This window comes from Equus przewalskii, chromosome 1 (assembly GCF_037783145.1).
Source record: "Equus przewalskii isolate Varuska chromosome 1, EquPr2, whole genome shotgun sequence".
NCBI lineage: Eukaryota > Metazoa > Chordata > Mammalia > Perissodactyla > Equidae > Equus > Equus przewalskii.
Genome location: NC_091831.1, coordinates 119,367,491 through 119,392,498, shown reverse-complemented (window position 1 = coordinate 119,392,498; position 25,008 = coordinate 119,367,491). Strand labels below are relative to the sequence as shown.

Below are 25,008 nucleotides of genomic sequence, written 5' to 3'. Positions count from 1 at the left end.
CTTCGTAAGGATCCTAATAGGGTTGCTGGTATGTGGTCTGGAGCTGTATGGCCTGGTCCTTCCCACCCACAGATTGCCTCCACATGGAGCTGAGTGCTCTGACTGGTGTGGATGGCACCCACCTACCTCTGCAGTCTCATCTCCACACCCCTCCCCAAAGGTCTGGAGGCTGGAGTGCCCACGGGTACGGGATGGTCTACTTGTCAGTGAGCTCTGACTGGGAGCTTCCCTTCTGACCTCCTGCCAGGCCCTCTTCAGCCTAGCTTCTTCACATGAGGGGCAATCAAGGCAAGGGGAACGAGCTGCCTATGTGACGGGCATGTGAAGAAATGACAGAAAGGTCCACGGCCCCAGGCTTTATCCAGTTGCAGGCCACGTGCCAAGAGCAGGGCCTGGCAGTGTTCCTAGCCTGGAAGGTTGTGTAGATCTCTGCTGAGACCAGGAGCCCACACTGCACTCAGATCCCTGTGAAGGAAAGCCACTTGTGTATCCCTGAGGTTGTCTGTCTTCTCTTCTCCTCCCCATCCCTCTTTCCTCCTTCATTCCCTCCCGCCGGCCATGAGGAGTAGTGGCGGAACCAGTGGAGGAGGCCAGGCATCTTCTCTGCCCAGCTCTCCTGTGACTTCTTTGAGTGGCCATGGGTTGAGGGTTGACTGTGCAAGTGCCCAGCAGGGCCTGGTGGCCTCTCTGCACACTGCCACCCACTGCCACCAGATGGCAGTGCAGGTCTGTGGCTCTGTTTCTTCTCTTTTTGGTGCCTTCTCTTGTCATGAGGCTCGGGATGGGCCTGGCCTATGAGTAGCATGGGTGCCAAGGCCAGGGCAGGAGCTGGCTCGGGGCCTGTGCGGGCCATCATGGTAGAGGGCCTGGAGGTCAGCTGGCCCAGAGGGACCCAGGCTCCTTCCCTGCTCGTGGCTGGTGGCACAAGGGCTGCTGATGGAAGGCTGTTTCGGATGGTGATATTAAGTCTGGCCAAGGATGCCGTCTGGGGGGCAGGTAGCAGCTTGGCTCTGAGTGGCAGCTGTCGGGCACGTTCAGGATTGTACATGCGAACAGAGGCAGGCAAGGACAGGCGGGGCATTCTGCAGCTGAAGCCAGAGTGTCCTCTGACCATTCTGGATGATCGGACCCAGTCTGGGCCAGCCACCTTCTTGCGCCGTTCATGAATCACTGCGTCTTCGCTCTGGCTGAAGCCGTCATGGGAGGGTCCGGGAGGGGAGATTCAGTGGAGGAGGGAGTCAGGGCTGTGGCTCTCCGCACGGCCCCGGCCCCTCAGCAGCAGAGGCTGGTCATCTTTCTGAGCGTTTGCCGCGCCCTTCTCTTAGATAATGTCCGAGTTTTCTTTACATACCTGTAGCTGTTTTTACTTTTCTGTTTTTGAAGTCAGTTTGTGTCTTGACGTGTCCCTTGCAATATCCCTATCGTTATATATGCTGTGTGCCTTATGAAATGCTGGGATCTGGAAAATCCAACCAACCAACCCACCGGCTCCTCACCGTCTCCACCTCTGCCTTTGACTGACACCTCAATCTGTCAATCGGAACCGCCTACCATGCGATTGGTCGGATGGCGTTTCGGGGGGCGGTGCATGCAGAGAAGCCAACAGAGCAGTAAGCGCAGCAGCCGGAGTGTGGAAGATGACAAGGAGGGCCACCTGGTGTGCCGGATCGGCGATTGGCTCCAAGAGCGATGTACAGCCACCTTTCGTAAAACTTTACCTCTCTACTTTCTACCCCCCTTGTTAGATGAGACCTCTCCTGCCCGGAGGGGCCTCTAGTGCGCGTGGCGCCTTAGCGGGGCCACCAGTAATTGCCTGAATGACACAGACGCTAGCAACTTCTGTTTTTAAGAGTGTAGCAGTGAGAGAGCAACCTTTTTTGTTTTTGAGAATTTGAATGCTGTGAACTTGCAGGAGCTGCCGACCCTCTGCCCTCCAGACCCTCACGCCCTGCTTCTTTTCTCTCCTAGATGAGATCGTGGGGAACCTGGGTGAAGGCACCTTTGGCAAGGTGGTAGAATGCTTGGACCATGCTAGGTGAGCCATCTTCTTGGGAAGAGCTAGCGAGAGCTTCTTGAATGTGGTGGCAATTAGAGCTTAACTTTTTTCTTATTGATGGGTAGCACCAAAGGAGGGTTCTGATCTGCACATGTTGGGGTTTTCCTGATCCCCTGAGATAGGAGGGAGTTCCAGGGGTTCCATAGGCACGTGGCATCCCTGCCCACAAATTGCTCATCAGTGAATGGTGGTACCCCAGGTTCCGTGCGTCCCCAGGGCTGTGTTGGTGGATATCAGAACAGGGCCAAGGCCCTGGCTCCTCTGTGGTCTGGCTCTGGTTCCTGTGATCTCTTTTAGGGTCTGGACTTCGGAGGGGGTTGAGAGTACTGCTGAGCCCAGCCCAAGCATGAGCCCCCACCCTCTTGGAGGTCTGCCTGAGAGGCTGTGCAGGTCCCAGTTGAAAGAAACAGGACCCTGAGCTTTCTCACCAAGCAGGCCGCTGCCTTCTGCAGTTTGGCTAGGGTTTAGTGTGGGCCCTTTTGAGTGTGCTCAAGTAGAGCAAGGTAGACCTATGCGTGTTAGGGTGCTGCTGGGGGCACCTTGGTCCCTTGCAGCCTGAACAGTGAAATGCTTTTGTCCCCTTGCCATTCCTCAAGCCTGGAATCATTGCCTCTTCCACCTTAGGCTGGGAGACTACCTTCTTGGAGCCCATTGCCTCCTTGTCTTAATGGCCTTCTCATTGGTTCAGCGCTTTAGCTATAAAGTGTTTGTGTCCTTCCTGTTTCATTTGAGCCATGTGCCGCCCATACGTGACCCTTTCACTATTTTAGAGATGGAAGAAACATGCTCAGAGTTTGGCCATATGCCCAAGCTGTTGAATGGCAGAGCTGGGTACTGCAGTACTGCCGTGTTCCCACTGTCAGAGGGCTGCTCAGAAGGGACACTTAAACCCAGCAGTCCAGCCAGCCCTGCAGCCCCAAGATAAGGTGGTGATGGTGATTGAGAGGAAGCCTCCCTGGGCTTTCAGTTCCCATTTAAACACCTCTCAGACCCAGTGTAGCCCAAGAGGTTAGGGTTGGGACCAGTGGGCATAGGGACACGTAGACTGTACTGTGACCAGAGAGATGTGGCAGATCTGAGAGCTGTGACACATGGGGGCATCTAAGCTCTCTGAGCTGTGCCCCTGGAGGGAAAGTGAGCCTCTGAAGTCACTAAGGGACAGGCACAGGGCTCAGGAGACTTTTAGGGGGTCCAAAGGGAGTTGACCAGCGGGGTTATTGTGAGGAGGCAGAATTTAGCTCAGCAAAAGGAAGGGCCTTATCCTCAGAGCTACCCAACCCTGCCGTGGAAGTGATGAGCTCCCTGTGTTGAGGGTCAGAGTGCCATTGAGGGATGCTGTTCTAGGAGGAGGCTAGAGTGGGTAGCCTTTCCTCTGAGGTCCTTTCCTGCCCTGAAAACATGGGAAAATGGGATAGGGAGAGAAAAGCAGGACATTCTCTAGAAGATGCTTCTGCTCAGGGGCCTGTGAGCCTTGCCTTAGGCACCCAGGCCAGCCTCAGAGGCCACACCCTTGCAGGCCAGGACTGTGTCATTCCAATTTCCCACCAGGCATCTGAACTCTGGCTGCCCCTTCCTGACAGCCATTGGGCCTGGTATCCAAACCTCAGCAGGTTTCCTTCTTGGCTGTCATCCTGCAAGTGGCCTCGGGGGTGGGAAGTGCAGAGCAGGAATTGTTAAAATTCTCTTTGGACACTGAACAAGGGTTCCTGGCACTCAGTGGTCTCTGATATATGCCATGGCTGGTAGGTACGTGGGGCCGGAGGGGGTGTGGTAAAGAGAGTGGCTGTGAGCCTCCCAGTGAGAGGACCCTCCTGCTGGCACCCTTACCCTCTTGCCAGGCCTTCACTCCATCCTGGAACGCCCACCCCAGGGGGAGCCCTTTCCCCAGACTGCACCTGTGCTTGGGAAGGTCAAGAGGGGCCACAAGAGGGTTCTGGGTGGGATGGCCTGGCCAGGGACAGGGCTGACTGGCCTACAGGTTGGATTACTGAGTGAGCTCTAGGGCTGGTGCTGGTCAGCAGGATAGCCCTCTATTTCTCTGCCCACTCTCCCCTGGGAGCTGGCAGTGGCTGAGATCATAAAAGCCTAAGGATGGCATGGATGCCAAGACTGTTAACTCACAGATGCCAGGGGAGCTTGCTGTGAGGAGTTTGGAGGTCTGGTGTTGCATGGAACAGGCTAGGCATTAAGCATCTGCTCTCTTCAGGGCAGGCCCTGTTCCTGGAGTCCTGAGTGGTAGTTGCAGGGAGTTGCTGAGTTGGGGTGGAGGGTGGGGGAAGGGCTGGGCAGCTTCTCATGAGAACCTTTGCTTCCTTCCCTGGTCCCAGAGGGAAGTCTCAGGTTGCCCTGAAGATCATCCGCAACGTGGGCAAGTACCGGGAGGCCGCCCGGCTAGAAATCAATGTTCTCAAAAAAATCAAGGAGAAAGACAAAGAAAACAAGTTGTGAGTGTTGGCAAGGAATGGGAGGGGAATTTTCAGTGGAGACAGTGTCCACTCCAGTCCCAACTGCCTGGACCCCCCAGGCTGAGCAGTGTCCTCTCACCTGGTTGGCACCATGCCTCCTCCTTACACCCAGATCCAGGGGTTTGGCGAGTGAGTCTTGGTGGAAGGAGCCTTTGGACTTCAAGCCAGGCTCTACTTCACCTGCTCTGTGTTCTGAGGCAGGCCTCCCTGGGTTATGGGGGGCACTAGGCAAGATATAAACTTGAAGCTGTTTGGGGCTCTTGCATGGTCAGAGACATCCAAAGGAGAGCCGCCTTTGGCACACAGACACTGAGCGTTTCCTCTCCTGTAAGCACTGTGCTGAGCCCCGCAGACCCTCAGGAAGCTCAGCTGAGGGAGTTGGAAAAAGCAAGACTAGTCCTGTGGAGTGTACTGGCATTATTCCATCTGTTCTGAGGTGCCAGGACCATGACATATCATAAATAGGTGAGGCAGCAGACCTCAGACCAGAATGACCTCCGTCTCCCCACAGCAGGAAGTTCAGTTGCTTTGGGTAACAGCTGGTGGGGAGATGTGCTCTTCTTCTCTTAACTGATTCTCTTTCTTCACATATACCTGCATTCTGGTGTGTGACCCAGTGGCCTGGGAGGGAGTGGGGACTGGCTTCATCTGAGGGAGGGGGTGGGGTAGCCAGCCCCCACAGCACGGAGCCTGAGTCCCACCCATCCTTCTCCCCCAGCCTGTGCGTCTTGATGTCTGACTGGTTCAACTTCCATGGTCACATGTGCATCGCCTTTGAGCTCCTGGGCAAGAACACCTTTGAATTCCTGAAGGAGAATAACTTCCAGCCTTACCCCCTACCACACGTCCGGCATATGGCCTACCAGCTCTGCCACGCCCTTAGATGTAAGTGTCCACCCTTATCTGGAGCATGGGGCGGCCACATACCTGCAGCAAAGACACCTGGTAGTCTCACTCTCCCCCATTCACTCTAGCACATTGCCTAACATTCTCCTGGGCCTGAGAGACACAAGGGCCCCTTTGGCTGAAAGGCCTTCAGGTAGGAATCTGTAATAGAGAGGCTACAGTGCCCTTCAGTGGCCTCCTGAGCCACCCTCTGCCCCCAGGCACTCAGGAAGAAAAAAAAGGAAAGAGCTGCTCTAGACTTAGCCCCGCTACCAACGGCATTCCCGCCTTCCTGCATAGGAGGAAAAGGTTGAAGGTCCTGCCCACACGGACACCCTCTGTCTAATCATCACTTCGCATCTGTCTGCCAGCCTTTAAGAGCATATTTGATGGTGCCTGTGCTCAGTACTGCAGAATCTGCAGTGGTTGGAGCAGGACAGAAGGGTTCGTTGGAGAGGACGTAGATATACCTAGAGCTGGACTGTGCAGGGTGTGCATAGATGGTCTGGGAAGAGCATTCAAGCAAGGTGGGCAGCTGAGTGACAACCCCAGAGCCTGGCATGTGCTGAACCTCACTGGTGAAGAGAAGGCCCATGTTGGGGAGAGGTGGGCTACACTGTTGTGAAGGTCTTGAGTGCAAGATGGGAGCCTGGGGCCTGAAAGTGATAAACGGCAAGGCACCACCATCAGTGGGACAGGGGCTGGAGGGGAAAACTTCCTGCTCAGGGCTAAGGACGAGGAAAGGCAGGGCCAGCTTCACAGGTTGTGCTTCACAGGTTGTGCTTCACAGGTGGCCCTGTGCTTGGTTTAATGCTCTGTTGCCACTATCTTGACATTCTTAATCATTTTTCAATAAGGAGCCCTGCAGATTATGTAGCTGGTGCTGGGGAGAGGGAACCACCCCAGAGCTGATGCTGCAGCTTTGGTGAGAGACCAGTTCAGGCGGCCTGGGCCCTGCAGAGGAGAGGCGGAGGGTTTTTGGAATGGAGAAAGTCTCCTCCACCCTCTCTTCTAAAGTATCAGAACTGTCCAAGGCCGCAAGCACAGGCAGAGTACAGTCTGCTCCCTTGGCCCCCTGCTGAGGTTAGGGGTGTGAGGGGCTCTGGTAGGCTGTCTTTGGAGGAGGGATCTGGCCTACAGCTGGAAAGAGGGCCAGCGAGGAAGCCCAGGTGCTCAGTGTCTGCTTCCCTCCTCTCTCCCACTTCCCCAGTTCTACACGAGAACCAACTGACCCACACAGACTTGAAGCCAGAGAACATCCTCTTTGTGAATTCTGAGTTTGAAACCCTCTACAATGAGCACAAGGTATTGGTGGGGGAGAGGGTGAGGCCCTCTCCAGGGGTGGGTTACCCTCTGGGACAGACTCCTGACCTGGCTGACTTGCATTTCAGAGCTGTGAGGAAAAGTCAGTGAAGAACACCAGCATCCGAGTGGCTGACTTTGGCAGTGCCACCTTTGACCATGAGCATCACACGACCATTGTGGCCACCCGTCACTATCGCCCGCCTGAGGTGATCCTTGGTGAGTGACCGTATAGCCCTTAGCCCCCATAAAGTGTGCAATTGGGAGGGTATGAATAGAAGCAGTGACGAGCCTGTGTGCCACCCAGGGTCAGTGTCATGAGTCACTGTGGTGGTTGACTTGGCCTTACTGAAAAAAGGACTTCTACTAGGATTTGGGCAAGAGTCCTACCAGCCAGTATGGCAGCTGCTCTGTGACCTCTAGGCTGGGAGCACAGGACTGGATCTCATAGCCTCTCCCAATCTTGGCTTTCAGAGCTTGGCTGGGCACAGCCCTGTGACGTCTGGAGCATTGGCTGCATTCTCTTCGAGTACTACCGGGGCTTCACACTCTTCCAGGTAAGGTCTGCCACGTGGCTCCACTACTCTGAGCACTGCTACTCTGACAGGCTGCAGGGGCCTGGTGCGGGAAACCCTTCCACCCTTACCAGTTGTGAGATTTAGACTCCTGAGGGTTGCAGATGCTCTGGGGAAGGAAGAGGTGAGGGTAGCTGGAGCACTCAGGGAGTCTTGCGCTGGGTCATCAAGGATGGAAGATTGGGGTGGGAGGAGTGCGCATCGTAGGCATGGAGATGGGCTGAGGCGGGGCACGTTCTAGGGAGAGTGAGGGGAGCTATGCAGTCATGGATGAGTCTACCTGAAGGGCCAGGGAGTGTGACCCGGACCTGAGAGAACAGGCTGGCACTGCTGTTCCATTGGTGGGTTTGCATCTCCTGGGGTCAGGAGGGCACTTGCCCATCTGTTTTGCCCCTCACTCTCCCTAAGGCGGCTGAGACTGGTACTGACCCCCACTTGCTCTATCCCTGACCTTCCATAGACGCACGAAAACCGAGAGCATTTGGTGATGATGGAGAAGATCCTAGGGCCCATCCCATCACACATGATTCACCGTACCAGGTAAGGAGCCCTGGTAGCTCCCTCAGGGCTGGCCTAGGGAACTTTCCCATCTTGGCTGTAGGTTAACAAGCTACTTGATAGTCTTTGCAGGACATCCCAGGGGTCCTGCCAGCTCACAGCAGCCTTCCCTGTACATGCCTGTAGGGGATCTGGCAAACCAGTTGCCCAGAATTTCCTGCCCTGCTAGGTCAGGCCAGGGCCCCCTGCCTGGCTTTGCTGCCATTCCCTAGGCTGCCGCTGTCTTCTCCACCCCAACCCAAGACTTGTCCCTCTCCCTTCATTTTCAGGAAGCAGAAGTATTTCTACAAAGGGGGCCTGGTTTGGGATGAGAACAGCTCTGACGGCCGGTATGTGAAGGAGAACTGCAAACCTCTGAAGGTCAGTTTCTGGCTTCCCCCAGCTCAACTCATGCTCAGGCATTGGGCAGACATACAGCAGAGAGACAGGCTAGGCAGCTAAAGGCTGCCTCCTTGCTCCGGCTATATGGGCGGCTGCTGGGTGCTGGCAACGCGGCTTGCAGACTGCCCCAGAGGGGCCCTTAGCCCTACCCCTTCCCCACAGGGTGGCTATGAATGTAATTAGGGAACACCAGAAGAGCCAGATGTCAGGCACCCTGCTGCTTCGGCACCCTCCCCACCCCTCAATTTTGGGAAGAACTAGGCAGGACTGAGGTGAGGGGGAGGGAAGACCTAGACATGGCCAGGAAACCTCTGTCAACTGCATTTGATGCTCAGACAAAGGAATTTCGCAGAGGTGATTTCTGTCTGCCTATCAGGACTTTGCATGTGGGGGCAGAGGCACCAAGTCAGGAAGACATCTAGGAGCCTGACCAGTTCAGAGCAAAATGCTATATACACAGGCATGAAAGGAAAGGAGCTGCTCGTTGTCCAGGAGGGCAGAAGCAGTCCTTCAGGGAGGCATCACTGCCTCCTAAACCCAGTAAGGCTTCCTAGAGGCAAGGGGACCTGCTATGCCTTCCCATGGCCCTGCCATCACACTGAGGCACCTTGTGTCCCTGAGCAGAGTTACATGCTCCAAGACTCCCTGGAGCACGTGCAGCTGTTTGACCTGATGAGGAGGATGTTAGAATTTGACCCTGCCCAGCGCATCACACTGGCGGAGGCCCTGCTGCATCCCTTCTTTGCTGGCCTGACCCCTGAGGAGCGGTCCTTCCACACCAGCCGAAACCCAAGCAGATGACAGGTGCAGTCTGCTGCATGAGGAGATGGGGAGCGGGACTGGGCTGCCCAGCCCCATTTTCTCCAACCTCTACCGCCAGGCCCCAGGGCCAGAGCCACCCAATGAACAGTGCAATGTGAAGGAAGGCGGGAGCCTGCAGGGGAGGAGACGTGATGCCCGGCAGCCAGAAAGCACAGATTTGACCCAAGCTATTTATATGTTGTAAAGTTATAATAAAGTGTTTCTTACTGTTTGTAACCCCTGGTACCAGTGTGTCCATCTCCAGGCTCCTTGCCTTCTCCCTTCCCTACCTTATGAATAAAGTCTTTCTTAGCAGTTCAGCTTGTGGAGAGCTAAGTGTGAACTGGGCCAGGCACAGAAGGGCTAGCCAGTGAAGACCAGAAGCTGGGGTGTCCTTCTGGGCCCAGGAGAAGAGCAGTTTATAGCCCTGAGACAGGGCCGCCCTGAGGCAGCAGGCCTGCTGGACAGTCCTAGAAAGTACCTGAGCCTTGACCTGCACCTGCTCCCCAGCTGGCCTCTGTACCTCTCTACTCCAAGGAATTTAAGGGAAACGACCCACTGTAGTTAGCCAAGCAACAGCGAGTTTTACCTATCTTTCCAGCCCTGTCACTGGCTGGGACTTCAGGCTGTACATGCACAACCACCATGGTTTACTGAAGGCTGTCAAGCATGAGACAATCAAAGTGGGCTCCTAGGGCTGGGGTGGCAGTACCTCACTGCAGCCTGCAGAGCAATTCACCACAGAGCAAAGGACTCCATCATTCAGCTTTATTTTAGTGCTGGTTTTTGGTTCCCCAAGAGCTGCGTGAGTGATAGGCTTGACCACCTGATTGGGGCCCCTTGGGGACGGGGCACTGTGCGCAGGATGCCTCTGAAAAAGAGTTGGAGAGAGAGGAATCATGCTTATCTTTGATACCACTGGGGAAGGCCCAGGCCAAGAGCAAGGAGAGGCTCCAGTGCCACCTGGGGAGAGGAGTGAGAGGCTTGGGCACAAACTCCCAGTGGCCTCTCAACAAGGCCTTTACCCTCAGGGCCACTGTGACTTACTGGGGCAAGCAGAGTCTTCTGAGCCAGGGTTCTTCTAGCTCATTTTCCATTATACCCAATCAGGGGACCCAACTGCATTAACAGGAAGCCAGAACCTTTTTAATGGTTGCTTACTCAAATGCCTGTAATCCAGCACTGCTCCTCAGATTATGGCCCTGCCTCTAAAGTGGGGGCCCCATCTTGAGAGCTGCTTGGCCCTGAGAGTGAGCAGAGGCTCAGGGAGGATACACAACACAGGGTCACAGTCTCTGGCCTCCTCCCACTGCTGGAGACAATTTAACATTTGAGGGAGGATGAGAGGAAAGGAGGGACCAGCCCTCTCTGCCCTGCCTCATCTGCTCCTGGCTATGCTCCTATAAGAAAAGTGTTAACTAGCCTGAAACCCACGGGACTAGGGCCTACCCTGTGTCCACAATCCTTGGTGAGCCCTCCCACTCACCCCCTTAACCACAGTAGGTGGGCACAGAGCAGAAGCCTGAAGTCCTGAAAAAGGCTTCAAAGCACAAGCCTTTTGCAAAGGCCCCTGCTAGGGACTCCAGGGCATGGCTCCTGTTCCACCAGCCTCCAGGGCCTAGGCCTCTGAAGGTCTGGAGGCTTAGTTGCCTTAGGATCCGAGCAGCAGTGTGTTCCTATGGCTGAGCCCCAACCAGCTAGCTCATCTACAACTAGCCTCATTTTGGCATCTTTGAGATAGGGAGTGGACAGCCACAAAGGGTTCAAAGCCCAGACACTGTCAGAGCTGGGGTGGAGCCCAGACAGGGGAGGGACATGCACCCTGCTCTGGGATGACAGCTGCAGAGGACCGTTTCAGGGGCAAGGCAGAGGGGGCAGAAGAGAGTAGGGATATGTACGTGCAGGCAAGAAGGTGGAGGGAGTGATGGCCTAGGACAGAAGCACCAGGGAGCCTCTTCTGGCTCAGCACCAGGCTCCCCCAGGGGCCTCCCCAATACTGAACATTAAAGCTGTACCCGGAGGGGTCTGGCCCCAGACTAGGCAAAGGCTCAGCCCCCAACTAGAGAGGGTACGGTGTGGGGGGGCACTGCTGGCAAGATGGGCACTGTGGTTCTACAGTAATGTAACCTTACACCTGTGCTGAAGACAACAGAAAGAAGAGTATAAAATCCCAATACAGTAAAACCATCCTCATGGCACCCCCTTCCCTGCCTCTCAGAGCGATGGAATGGAAAGGAGGAAGGACCCCTGAAAAAAATCCCAGCATAAAACTTGCATTAGCTCAGGAGAAAAGGTCAAAAGCCCCCCAAGTCAACCTGTGGGGCTCAGGGAAGGCCGCCTCACAGTCCTCAAAATGAATGGAGCGGGCAAGTCTCCCCTCTAGTGGACAGCTGCGGTGCAGCCGCTTCTACGTGCTCAGAGGAAGGGCTGCCAGCTGGGGGAGCAGGGGAGACAAAGACACAAGCTCTGAAAAGAGCAAGTACAGGGCCCTAGACAGGATCTGCCCCACCCCACAAGGTGCTTGCCCAGGCCCAGCTGCTGTAAACCTCAAACAGTCTGAGAGCTGCCTATATCTGTAAACAAAGCCCCACCTGGCCACAGAGGGGGCCGAGCATAAGAGATGCCTGGAGCCACTGCACACTCAGCCTGCCACCTACCTGCACACCCAGTGAGAAAGCCTTCCCTGGCTAAGGGCAGGTGACAGGTCAGTTTTAAATATGATCTGTCCTCTCACAGAAGAAACAAATCCAAAAGAAAAAATTTAACATCAAAGTCCATGAAGCTTCACATCCTTAAGGCGTTTGTTGTCAAGTTCAGTGTCAGGAGCAGCAGGGGACTGCAGTGTCCAGCCTGCCCAGAGCCCCTCTAGGCAGAGTGCAGTGGGATGACAAACTTGCAGCCAAAGGGCGAGTGGTAGTTGATGCCCACCTCCTGGAATACCTGCTGGGGAATGCCAATGTCGCACAAATAGATGCGGCCTGCATGCTCTCCCAGCGGCAGAGGCAGGCCCAGAGCCAGTGACCACTTGGCATCGATGCCCTGTTCGACTTCATGCACAGGAGGGTCTATGCTGAGCACTGGTGCCCGGTTCTGGTTGGCCCAGGCCACGGCTGCCTTGTACCAGGGCTGATCCCGCAGGAAGGCATTCTCGGGGCAATCCAGGCAGTTGATCACCAGGTCCACAGGGCTAGTGGGCAGATCTGCAGGTGGAAAGAGTGCCATCTGAAAATCCCTATGAGCAGAGAGCAGCCCAGGCTAGAACTAGAGCCCAGGTAGCCCCAAGTGTGTCTTGTTCAGACACGAACCCAATGCTTCTCCACAGGCCAGCCTTCTGAAGGCTGGGCCAGGACTCAAGCCCCGGGATTTCCAAAGCCTGGCTGGGCTGGGTGCTAGAGACCAAGGGCATGTCAGCCCAAGGGACCACTGTCCTCACGGAGCTCCCAGGCTGAAGCATTGTCCTGCTGAGTGTGCAGAGCTTCTCAGGGCACAAGGCCCTCACATCCTCTACATATCCAATTAACTTCCTGGGTACATTATGAGCTCTGGGAAGGCAGGGTCCACTGCCAAGTCAGCCCTCAGAGGGAGGCCCTGCCCAGGGCCCAGCAGAAATGGGTTGCCATTTGCTGACTGGCCCAAGAAGTGTGAGCAAGCAAGAACATGCTCACTCACTCTACTCTGGGCTGGCCTACTCACTCTGCTTGAGCCAGCCTGGCCTCGCTGGCCCCTCTACCATCTCATGGGAATGGATCCTCCTTACAGCCCAACCTTAGGAATGGGGAGGGAACCTATCACTTTTCCCAGGCATTTAAAAATGCTTCTCTGCTCTAACCAGGCCTCTGGGTCAGTTTAAGAATAGATGTTTCAACAAGTGCATAAATCTTGACCAGCCTAAGAGAACTGAGAAGAACAGAAATCAGACCAAACTTAATGGCTGGCATCCTCAGACTTGCCTCCTAGAGCAGATGGGATAAGCAGCCTTTTGGGCAGCCAGAGGAAGAACTGCCTGGAATAGGGCATCATGTTGGATTTCAACAGGAGGAACCCATACCAGGCCCCCTTCCCAGCTCTCAGCCTAAAGTAATATTTCTCAGTTACAGACTCATGGCTTCCTTAGTTAACAGGCCACCATGTGGGGGTCCCTGCAGGCCACGAGGCTCTCAAGAGTGAGAGTGGCGTCTTATCTTCTGTGTGCCTACAGGACCCTAGCTTGAGAGGAGACTGAGGCTCTGGCCCCAGCTCTAGCCCCAACTTGCCATCTGACCTCTGGCAAGGCCCTTTCTTTAGGCCATATTTGCTCTCTCTACTTCTTATCCCCCATTTTCACTTAAACTCACTCCAACCAGACTTTGCCCCATCACTCCACTTGAAACTGTTCTTGGCAAGATCATCAGCAGCTTCCACACTGCTAAATCCAGTGGTCAATTATCAGTCTTCATTTGAACTTAACCTAGACTGGCTTGCTTACAAGGCTGATCACATCTTCCTCTTTTTACTTGTCTTTCAAGTACAAGACTCTCCTAGTTTTCCTTCTCCTTCACTGACCACTCCTTCCCTGTCTCCTTAGCTGGTCTCTCAACTCCCTGACTTCTAAACAAAGAACTCAGTCTAACAACTTCTCCATCTACTTTCTCTTTCATTGTTTTTGTTTTTTGTTTTGTTTTGTTTTGAGGAAGATTAGCCCTGAGCTAACTGCTGCCAATCCTCCTCTCTTTTCCGAGGAAGACTGGCCCCTGAGCTCACATCCGTGCCCATCTTCCTCTACTTTATACGTGGGACGCCTACCACAGCATGGCTTGCCAAGCGGTGCCACGTCCCACCCGGGATCTGAACTGGTGAACTCCAGGCCGCCAAGAAGCAGAACGTGCGCACTTAACTGCTGCGCCACCGGGCCGGCCCTACTCTCTCTTTCTAGGAGATATCTTATCCAGGCCGATTACGGCTTTAAATACCACCCACACACTTGTAACTCCAGACTGGATTCCTTCACTGAACTCCAGACTCATCTGTATCAACCAACACTGCCACCTGCATATCCAACAGGCATCTGTAACTGAGCTTCTGCTCTTCCTCCCTCAAGGCTTCCCCGCTCAGTGATGGCACCTCCATCCTTCCAGTTATTTAGGCCAAAACCTTGGAGTCATTCTTAATCCTTCTCTTTCTCTCATCCCCTACATCCAATCGGTAGACTCTATCTTTAAAACTGATTCAGAAACTAACCACCTTTCACTACCCCCACCACTACCACTCTGCCTTAGCCACCATCATCTCCCCAATTTGTCACAATAGCCTCTGAACACTTTATAACTCTTTATAAGCTCATAGTCTACTCTCAAACAGGAGCCAGAACGATCATTTGGAACCTGAGTTAGAGTCTATCTTTCTTCTGCTCACTCCTCCAGTGACTCTCCATCTCACCCAGAGTAACTGTTCAAACCCTTCCAGTGACCCACAGGCCCTTTACAACCTCACCCTGAAATGTCTAAGTCTGCTACTCCCTGCCAACCCTCCAACATTCTGTATCTCCCTTCCTGCTTTTTATTTGTCTCCATAACACTTACTATTATCTGACCTAACAGAAATGTTACTTATTTGTCACTTCGTCTGTGCTAACCAGAACGTAATCTCCATGGAAGACTGGATTAAAAAAAAAATCTATTGCTATATCCCAGTGTCAGGAACAGTGCCTGTTCTGTAAATATCTGTGAAATGAATAAATGGGTCCCCAGCCCTCCATCTGAGTAGTGGGAGAGGGGAGAGGGTGAAGGAATGGGAAGTAGGCAAGACAACACCAAACGTGTTTCCCTTATGTGCCAATGCTCCTTACAGGCAGAGCACTTTTTAATTCATGGTGCCTGCCACTGGGCGGCGCCACTGAGCCATCAAACTACCAAGGCTGAAGGCGGCCTCAGCTTAGCCCTGCACAAGTGCTCACCTTTGAGGCTAGATACTTGTTGGCCTTGGGTCTTGCTGAAGAGAGACAGCTCGTTGGTGATGGACTCCAGCATCTTCACAAAGTTTGGCAGGAAGAGGATGACCTGGACATCATGGTTGGCTAGGTGCCTTCCACAGCTGATACCTTGAGCCCCCTTCACATGGGGCCCACATAGCAGGGCCACCGTAGGCCTCTGGTGAACATTTTTGGGATTCAACCTGCAACAGAAGGTAAAGAAGCATTATCAGCTACAGACTTGCCAATCCCTTTTACCTTATACCAGATGGGTGCCTCTTGGTACCTGTTACTCCCAGAGTTCTTGATAGTCCCAGCTTCCAGAGGGGGCCAAAATCCACTGCAGTCTAATCTACAGGGTGGCATTCCCATCGTCTCACACCCCAGTGTCACTTCATCTGCTGGGTCCTCTCACTAGGTAATTCACCCAGATCTTGTTCCATATAACACTGGTGCCACAACACTGCTTTCTGACCAACAACACTTACTGTTCTCACTGTGTCACCCATTAGGTCCAAACTCTGCTTGGCAAAGAGGCTTTTCCTTCTCTGCAGCCTTCTCTGCTCTCCTTCCCCATCATACCTGCTCCACTGCAGCAAGGCTGGTCTCATCATTCTCTCCTGCACTTGGAAGACTCTTTCTTATTTCTGCTCAAACTATGTCCCCTGCCCAGAGAGCCCTTCACTTTTCAAACTCTGACCCACCTTTTCTTTGAGATCCAGCTAAAGGCTCACCTCTTCTAGGATTAGTCTGGCTCAACTCCTAAGAAACTCACAGCAAGTACCAAACAGGACAGTTCTAAATCATCCTCAGTCGGTTGCCAGTCTAAGTTCTCTTCACGGAGCTGCCAGTAAGCTAATAAGGGCAATGCTGTAGATTCTAATAGTACCTATTTCATAGGATGCTGTGTGGATTAATGGACATACCACACTTAGAACAGGGCCCGACACACAGAAAGTGCTCAATCGATGGTGGCATCATTACTGTACTGGTCATGGGGGAAGCAGCAGGCTAGGGGCTTCCCAGTCTCCTAAGCTGGCAGCTGCCTTAGACACCCACTTTATGATGAAGTAGTCATTTCCAGTTTCCTGCCATTTGAAGTTGAGATCCCTCTGAGCTCAGAGAAGCCATAAGTATGGAGGTTTAGAGGATTAGCCCTGGAGCTGTGCCCAACTCACAGGCAGTACAGTCTGCCCCCAGGACAGGAAGGTACGGGCAGATGAGAGCAAGAAACAGGCTTAGGTCTCTGCTTAGGGGCAGAGCAGGGACAGTCACTTACTGGTCTCCCAAAGGAAGGAAAATGACAGATGCCGTTGAGCCAAAGAGGAAATCCCCACCCTCAAAGTAAATTTTGGGGAATTTAGCAATGTTGTCTACAAATACAGTAAACTATTCATTTCCCCCAATATATCTGCATCATAAAGAAATATGACAAGTACTTTTCCCTTCTGACAGATACTGCAGAGTTCTGGCATCTGACTCACCCGTGTCTGTTCCCTCAATGGATTCTCCCCCTCACAGAGGCACCTCCTATCAGAGGACTCAAAGCAGACCATGGCACCCACATACCCAAGAGCAGGGGGCAAAATACAGGCACTGGAGACAGACCTATATGGATAGGAGACCTGGCTCCACCACACACCAGCAGCGTGACGTGGTGCAAGCTTTTCAGCTCTCTGAGCCTTAGCTTGCTCATCTTAAAACACCGGGCTACTATTTACCTTTGAGGTGAAGTTATGAGGATCAAATTAAATGCTGCTGCAAACGCACAGCAAAAAACTGCTTGGTACTTGACATACATGAAACTGACTACTAACTGTGGCAATCTTTCTCAAAGGAAAACCGCAGCTGCTGCAAAGGACAGAAGACGGCCCTTCTGAGAGTTCAGACACTGAGAGAAAAGACAGGTGTGAGGACAGCCAGCCCCCAAGAAGCTGGCTAAAGAGGACTGTGACTTGGTGAGGACATTCAGTCCCTGCCCCCAAACTGTTGTTTCTGGGAAGCCACTTTTATGGCCTCAAATACTCCCGGGAAGACCTTATTCCCGGAGCTGCCCCAATGGCTGCACTGGGAGGAAGCGCAGCAGCCACCAGACCCGAAGGCCCGATGCTCCTTCAGAGGGCAGCCTGCACTATTCCTTCCTTTGGGGGTCTCTATTGGCTCTTCCCTGGCACAGGAAAGGCCAGGGATCCAGCCTGATTAGCAAGTACGCCTAAATAAGGGACAAGGAGGAATGAACACCCCCAAACTCTGTAGGGCGAGGGCGGTGGAGGTACAGGGGAGGGAATCTCACAGCCAGCTTGGATCACTTTAGACACCACTCTCCCACAAGGTTGCCAACATCCTCCTCTACACTGACAAATCCAGCAGATACTCGTCAACTCTAATTTTGCCTGATCTCTCAGCAGTACGACTGGGGACCATTCCTGTATTCTTCAAACACTATTCCTTTGGTTCTTAAACACTACCCCTCTTAGTTTTCTTACCTCTCTGGCTTTCTTTCTCAGCCATTCTGAAAGGCTCTTCATCTCTAACTATGCCTTTAATGCTGACATTCCCCGGAATTTCACCCTCGGCCCTTTCTTCCCTTTACATCCTCTCCTAAGAGGATTTCATCTATTCTTACACCATCTATGAGCTGATGACTTCTAGGTCTCTATCTTCTGCTCAGACCTTTTCCTAAACTTCAGATCCAGACTGCTAATGGTCTATCAGGATATTTCACAGGGCTCCCAAACTCAACACATCCAAAACAAAATCCACCATCTCCCCCAAACCTGCTCCTCTTCCCATATTCCCTATGCCAGTGAATGTTCTCACTACCCACCAGGAGTCCAGGCTAGAAGGCCTGAAGTCAGTGATCACCGACACTCCACTTTCCACCACCTCTCACACCCATTCAGTTACCCTGCCCTGTTGATTTTACTTTAAAAAAAAAAAATCCCTCATCTATCTACTTCTCTGATCCCTACTTCCTTGGTTGGAACCACCATCATCTAGCCCCTGGCTCAGTTTTCTAACTGGTCTCTCTGCCCTCAGTCTTGCTTCCATTCAATCTATTCAGCCAAAGTCATATCTTTAAAACACAGGACTAATCATGTCACTGCCCTAATGAAATCCCTTCAGCGGCTCCCTACTGCTCAGCTGTACTAAGGCCCTACTTCCCAGCCACACAGAATGACTTATGGATCCCCACAACTTCCACGGTCTCTCAATTCTCTGTGCCCTTGGCACATGCTACTCTTGAGACCTAAGACTACTTTTCCTCCTTTCTGCTTGCCACAGTTAATTCTCCCTTGTTCTGCAGGACTCAGCTTGGGTGCCACTGTTCTAGGAAGGTTGACTGGCTTCTCCAGCCTGGAGCAGAAATGTGGCTTCCTGGAGAACATTCTGTTTCCTCTACCCCAGCACTGTACTTTCTGGAGACCTCACTAGGCTACTGGAGGGCAGGAGCAATATTTTATTCTTCTTTGTATCTTTAGTGCTAGCACAAGGTCTGGTACATGGCATCAGTAAATGTCCACAACTAAAATTAAGTATTGCTCCTGATAGATGAGCCCAAGGGGCAAGTGAAAAGGTGCCAAACTCTAGCTCTCCCACCCAGTTGTCAGGGTGGCTCTACAAGTTTTCAAGTACTGAACTCAGGCTGATTTGTATTCCAGCCCCTCTGAGTGAATGACGAGTAGCACAGCCTGGGGCTCTGAAAAGCTTCTTCAAAGGCAGGCCTCCTGTAGTAAGTAGGAATCTCAAAGTCTTTCCTGTTACCAGGATAGAAGGGGTCCAAGGGTGGCTTGCTGGAAGAAGAATGAGGTCTGCCAGGAGATGAGTAAGAGGGGCAAATGAAAACCTCGTAGCATCCAGGAAAGTGACTTCATAGAGATGCGCACACTAGACAAGCAGGAACTATCTGATGAACTCTCTGTGAGGCCCTGTGGTGATGACTTGGCAGAGTAGCATCACCCCACACTCAGCCCCCACCAGTCTATAGGCATTTACCTGTTGGGTCCTCCAAGCAGGGTCAGTGCCATCTGACTGGCACATACTCCTGTCATCTCCAGTCTCCGCTCCAAAGTCAACCCATGCTTCTCAGCCACAGACAACAGCTTTTTATGCAGCTCATAGGAAACACTTGGGACAACCAGGCCAGAGTCTGTAGTTCAAAAGGAGATGAGAAGAGAAAGGGAAGGTGATTACAGGAAACCAGGTCCACAAATGGGTATACTTGATCCAGGATTCTGTGAAAGCCAGATTTTAAGACTGACCCTTCCCTGGCCCATCCACGTAATCTGGGACCTAGCCATGCTCTGCAGCCCTCCAGAGCTCGAGCAGCGGATGGGGAACTGAGGAACAACCTGTTTAGGTTACCAGAGAGCAGGGATGAACTTAAGCTCTCTTAGCAAGTTTAGCTTTAGACCTCGAAGGCCAAATCCACCTAGATGTATTTGGTAGTACCAAGAAAAGGCTGGCACAGAGTGTGTAACAGCAACTTATCGATCGCATTAGAAGAGAACATGCTTTGCTTAAGGTGGGGGAAATGCCATCCTGGCAACAGGGTCTTCCTTACCAGTAGACCCCTTATTCTTCCCCAGAAGTAGAATACACACTAGCTGACCCTCCTGACCTCGCGGTTCAATTTCAAGGCAGGATGACTTATTCATCTACCTGTTCCCCACTTCTTCTTCCTCTTCCTTTCTTCTATTTAGCCCTTCCTCTTTGCTTAAGAAATTCAATCAGAAACTTGTTTTCTCAAATAATCTGTCATTTTCTCCTCACGCAGGGTGAGTGTAACCCAGTACTCACATCACAGGGAAAGAGTACCTGGAAAGTAACCCAGAGCTTGCTGTGAGCTACTCAGAAGAATCTTGGACATTTTATTCACCACAAATAAAGAGAACTCTAGAAAGGGAGGATCACAGTCGTTGAAAGTACACCACGGAAAGTACTTAGTTTTAACAAGGCCAAAGTCTGCAGCACCTGGTACACTTGAAGGAGTCTATGATATCGTACGCCTCAGTATCAACATACCAGCTACTGTTTCAGGGCCCAGAAAACCAGGACAGGATAGAAACAGCAAAAGTCAAAAATTGTGATCTGTAATGGGTAGCTCTTGCCTTGAGAAGCAATGCCATCTTACAAACAGGGCCACAGGCTGGCCCCAAGGGAGCAGACCCTTTGCCAAATAGCCCCATTTGGACTCACTGGCTGACAGACCAATAAACATGATTCCAATTAGCAAGTCATCGTGGGACTGCATGTAACCAGTTTTGTCTGGCTGAATTAGATGCCTTTTTAGATCCTGTGTCCTCATCTATACTGAATTGTAAACTCCTCAAAGTAGGGAAATAAGCCTTTTCAATTTGGCCCCAACTCCTCAAGCTGTCTCAGCTATATATATTCAATAGGCCAGATTTCTCATCAGGTACTCACACACATAAATGATGCAAACCTAGTGCTATTTCTGGTCTGGCCTAACTCTAAGATAGAAGTTCTCAGCAAGTTCATCATCATCATTCTATTAGTTCCCGTGCTCTCTATAGAAAAACCTGTCTTCCTAACTGACCAATTCAGGAGAAATTTCTTGAGGTTTTATCGGGTGTCCAGTTCTGCCTACACAGATTCTTAAAACCACACAGAATGATTCTATGGCTGTACATTTTAACAACGGGAAACCAAACACAAACACTGAACCTTAAGCACCCAGGTCTGTATCTCTCAAGGGAAGGCGAAATAATAATTTCATGTAATGATGATAATAAAAAAGTGTCTACATATCAAAATTAACACTATCCTTTTGGTTAACTGAGCCCCTCTACCTGCCTGAGTCCTACTTCTACCTTGGGCAGAGATAACAAACAGTGCCATGAGGAGCGCTGTCTCTCCTCCCACCTTTTCTGATTTGTCAATTATTGACATCCCAGGTGCCAATGCTGGAGGCTGCAGCCTGACCTTGCATGTAAACAGCTGATTAAAACAGCCATTTTTATGGCCTGCTCCAGACACGCACATATTATCAAAACTAATTAGGAACCACTGATAGCAGTGTGGAAAAGCTGAAGGAATTCTCACGAGTCCTAAGCCACTAACAACCCTAAACCTGTCAGACAAGTCATGCACCTGCCTACTTCAAACACCCGCTTTACCTGCAAAGTCACGCAAGGGAGAACTTCCCCTCAAGTCTGCATTTCTTTACCTATTTATCAGACGAATGTGAAACAGGTCAGGGGAGTGAATCTTGGGCCTGCCACACTACAAATCAGGCTTTCTCTCTGGGTCTAGGTCTTGTGCTGTGTATACAGGCACCCCCCTCTCCTGTTGAGGGCTCTCTGGAGGCAGGCTGAAGCATTCTCTGTCACCTTTCTCCTCAAGTCCTTAAGGGTACAAAACTCATGGTGCAGGGAGAAGAGAACTTATCCCACTGTAGTGCCAGCCCTGACAGTTTTATTATATTTTTCTTTTTTGGAATGTAAGTTACTGACCTCAGCTTTGATTACTGAGGCATCCTTTCAAAGAGGCATCCACTTCAAAGATGGCTATCTCAAATAAACGCATTGCCAGTCACATGACTAGATAAAGAGTCAGGCTGCCTCCCCTGACTGAGGCTCCTTTGTTTCAGAGATCTTGGTTGATTTCAATAACTGACCATTTGGGCTATCTTTTTCTCTTCCTGCTTAAATTCCCACTCATGTTTTAAACTCGCCAATAAAAAGTGACCCCATGAAACCCTAGGTCCCCACCCTCGATCCCAGTAAAAGCAGAACCCTAGGCCCTTTCTCTCTTTCTCTCTCTCTCCCTGTGACCTCTTGTGTGGCCCTAGATGTGCTAATGTAATTCCAGGTCTTGTAAGTAATATACCTTCATTTTTTAAAAGTTTCCTGACGGTTATTGCTGAAAGGTGTCTTGCAATCATAATAAGAACCATAAGGGCTGGTCCAGCCACAATACTGGTAATCGATAGGTTGAGACCAGCACAAAACACCCACTGTGGCTGGCTGGATGCTGCAGATGGAAACTGCGTGCCTATCGCCGTCTCCCCACTGATCTGTGCTGGGGGGAAGGGGCACTGTTGATGAACTGGCTAGCGTAGGGAAAGCCAAGGCCAAGAATCTTTTCTGCTCAGTCTGCCAGCTGCAGACTAGGACTCCAGTGTACTCTTTTCTGATTGCTTCTCTGAAAGGAGTATGCAAGCACACAAAATGTTCCTTTTCAGCATTTACATACAAAGTCCAACCAGTCAGACTGGCTTATCAGAAACAGTCAGAGAATAAAATTCCAAAGGAAGGGAACCAAGAACATAGCATGTAACTGCAAACAATAACACTGCCAAAGCCTGAACATGGGCCAAGCCTAATTATGTTTGAGTTGGAAGGTGGATCTTTATTGTTTGAGAACCAAGGCAGTAAAATCAGTTGGTAGAGTTTCTCTTAATATTAATATGTATTTTACAGCTGTTGGTGAAACAAGAAAGGGAAATAAAGTTATACTGAGTTCGGAACAAGAAGAGCCTTTCTTAGGCTTAACCTTAGGGTATCAAGGAAAATGACTTCAGCACACTCAGTACAGGCCAGGGGAGAAAAGTCCTCCTCGCTGCACAACTCATTCCACAGCATGAGGCTAAGGCTACGGAACCCAGTGGCCCAAACACTGCCCATGCCTGCTGCAGTCTGCCCCTTCTTCATGGCTTCATCACTTCCACTGCTCGTTCCAGTATAGACTATTTCAGGCCTTTCCCTCCCTTAGACACATATGCAAGTTCTCACACCTTCTATCGCACCACTCCACCAGCACCATGTACAAGCCTTTTCCCAGAAAGGGTCAGCTGTAAACAAAGGCAAGTATGGGTGAGATGTTTCTGACTCTTTCCCCACCTTTTCCTTCCCGCTTTTACGACAACTAGACCAACACCCTGTCCACACTGGACCTCATTCCTTCAGGTTAAAGCTCCAGTGGAACAAGCTTTGGACTCAAGACGTAAAGGACTTCTCAAGATTACTTATTAATTACAAAGGGGAAAGTATCCTTACAAAGAAGAAATCTGGTGGACACCACCTTACCAAGTGATCAAACTTAGCCCCAGTGATGGGACAAACTGACATCACATGCCCTGAGAGAGAAAGAGCCCCACCAAAATCCTGGAAAAAATGTTTAACATGAATCATATCAAAAGGAAACAATCAGTAAAGTCAAAACTAAGGGGTATTCTGCAAATCAACTGGCCTAGATTCTTCACAAATCTGTATCACAGAAGACAACAGAAGTTGTGAGAACTGTCCCAGTTAAAGGAAAAGAAACAAAAGAGATATGACAACTAAATGTAATATGCAATGGCTGATTAAAAATATGACTTTATAAAGGACATGACTGGGACAACTGGAAAGTTTTGCATATGGAGCATATATTAGATAATACTTTTGTGTTAATTTTAAATTTCCTAAGGGCAATCTTGCAGCATGGTTGTATGGAGCAATATCCCACTGAATACTCACAGAAGTATTTAGGGGTGGAATGTAATGAGGGCAACTAAATCTCAAATGGCTCCAAGATCTGTGTGCGTATGTTTATATATTTATTAAGTAAATGTGGTAAAATGTTAGTGAATCTAAATGAAGGGTGTATGGCTATTCATTATACTATTCCAGCAACTTTTCTGAAAGTTTGAAATTTTTTTCAATATAAAAAGTTGTGGAGAAAAAAAAAAAAAAGTTGTGGAGAGAAAGGAAAGAGAGAGAGTTAAGAGTCTCCAAATATGATTGACAAATGTTTATAGAGTAATAATACAGCAATCAGTGGTGGAGTGGGGATGGCAAGAGACAGAGAAAATAAAGAGTATGAAAACAGACCCTGTTCTCACAATCTTACAATCCAGCTGGAAACAAAAAATATACATGTGTAAATATTAGAGAATACACCACAGTCCTAAAGTGTGTCATTCTGGGCACAACATGAACAAAATTCCAGAGGTGATGTGAAGCTAGCTTAGAGTCATGGGCAGGGCCAGATTTCAGATGGCTGTAAAAGCTGAGTTGTTTTATGCAGGATGAAGTAGACAGGGATAGAAGAGGAGGGTGGAAAAATCCTGTAGAATTGATTTCAAGGGATGTGGGGAGCCTACGGGGCAGCACACAAAACTAAATGGTCATGATAATTTCAAAGGAGATTTTGAAGGAAGAAGAGAATCTAGAGCCAGAATGAATACTGAGGAGAAAGGAAAATTCCCTGACAGGGCTACTACAGAAGGAATCACCTGCTATTAAATTAGAAAAAATGGCCTCCAGGGTCCTTTCTAGTCGTGAATTTCTATGAGAAGGAAGAGGCAAAGATGGCCCCAAAGTTTCATGCTGGACACTTAAAGAATGGTGATTCCACTGAAAGGAATGGGCATGCCAAGGAGTCAAAAGATATGAGTGGGGGTGAATTACTGAGTTAGCTTTGATATGTTGAATTTAAGGAGGATGGTAGGTGCATTGAAATCAAACTATTTCCTCACTCTGGCTAATACTTGTGGCTCTGAAATGGCAAGGGGACACATATTGGCAGAGGAGTCACATTTGAAGAGATCAACTCATTTTCTAGAATGACCAATTGGCAGCTTTATCAAAAACCCAGGTACCAGGCCATAATGTGCTAGGCTCCAGATCCTCCAGCCCTTAGTCTGAACTTAAACTCTTAAATTAAAACTCTGGCAACAAGTTGCCATGAGACCTTTTCCAGGCGACAGACTGCAGGAAGCACAAGTGTTCACTACTGGGGGAAGAGTCTAGGCAAGACTTCTGTCTTACGAGTATGGCTCTAAAACCTCATGAGAACACCATTGACTACAACCAAGCCCTTCAGCCCTATGACAACTGTCCACCTGATTAGCCAGGTCTCCATGTTAAAGGGACCGACTACTTCCCTCTACTCCTGGACTGGAGGATCGGCTAGAACCTGAGGTTCCCCAAATCAACCAAGTTGCTGTCAAACAAGTCTGCCTACAGAGACACAATTTTAGAAACTAGGCTCATTAGCTCTGCTCAATGAAAGTTGTGACACTTGGTGCAG

The 25,008-nt window shown here is 50.8% G+C and overlaps 2 protein-coding genes across 21 annotated transcripts in view; one reads left to right on the top strand and one right to left on the bottom strand.

Annotated features, from left to right (window-relative positions):
- CLK3 (CDC like kinase 3) overlaps window positions 1–23,683 on the top strand; it is a 37,017-nt gene extending 13,334 nt beyond the window's left edge. For 6 of the 13 annotated variants that reach the window (XM_070575024.1, XM_070575034.1, XM_070575017.1 and 3 more), the window contains exons 4-13: window positions 1,595–1,691; window positions 1,969–2,035; window positions 4,384–4,500; window positions 5,240–5,406; window positions 6,617–6,711; window positions 6,798–6,927; window positions 7,183–7,265; window positions 7,744–7,823; window positions 8,111–8,201; window positions 8,847–9,260. In XM_070575024.1, the coding sequence (XP_070431125.1) occupies window positions 1,595–1,691; window positions 1,969–2,035; window positions 4,384–4,500; window positions 5,240–5,406; window positions 6,617–6,711; window positions 6,798–6,927; window positions 7,183–7,265; window positions 7,744–7,823; window positions 8,111–8,201; window positions 8,847–9,023 (1,104 nt within the window). In that variant the 3' untranslated portion in view covers window positions 9,024–9,260. Of the gene's footprint in view, window positions 1–1,594; window positions 1,692–1,968; window positions 2,036–4,383; window positions 4,501–5,239; window positions 5,407–6,616; window positions 6,712–6,797; window positions 6,928–7,182; window positions 7,266–7,743; window positions 7,824–8,110; window positions 8,202–8,846; window positions 9,261–16,807; window positions 16,929–19,747; window positions 21,838–22,864 lie in introns of those variants that run through there. The other 7 variants (XM_070575049.1, XM_070575042.1, XM_070575088.1 and 4 more) reach the window with 4 other exon arrangements.
- Window positions 9,778–25,008, bottom strand: part of EDC3 (enhancer of mRNA decapping 3) — a 59,823-nt gene continuing 44,592 nt past the window's right edge. For 4 of the 8 annotated variants that reach the window (XR_011526955.1, XR_011526948.1, XR_011526954.1 and 1 more), the window contains 4 exons: window positions 18,967–19,120; window positions 14,956–15,173; window positions 11,681–12,223; window positions 9,778–9,894 (listed from right to left, as the gene is read on the bottom strand). Coding sequence is in view for 4 of the 8 variants with exons in the window: in XM_070575139.1 (XP_070431240.1) it covers window positions 11,889–12,223; window positions 14,956–15,173; window positions 18,967–19,120 (707 nt within the window). In the remaining 4 variants the exon portion in view is untranslated. Of the gene's footprint in view, window positions 12,224–14,955; window positions 15,174–18,966; window positions 19,121–25,008 lie in introns of all 8 variants that reach the window. The other 4 variants (XM_070575139.1, XM_008540095.2, XM_070575157.1 and 1 more) reach the window with 1 other exon arrangement.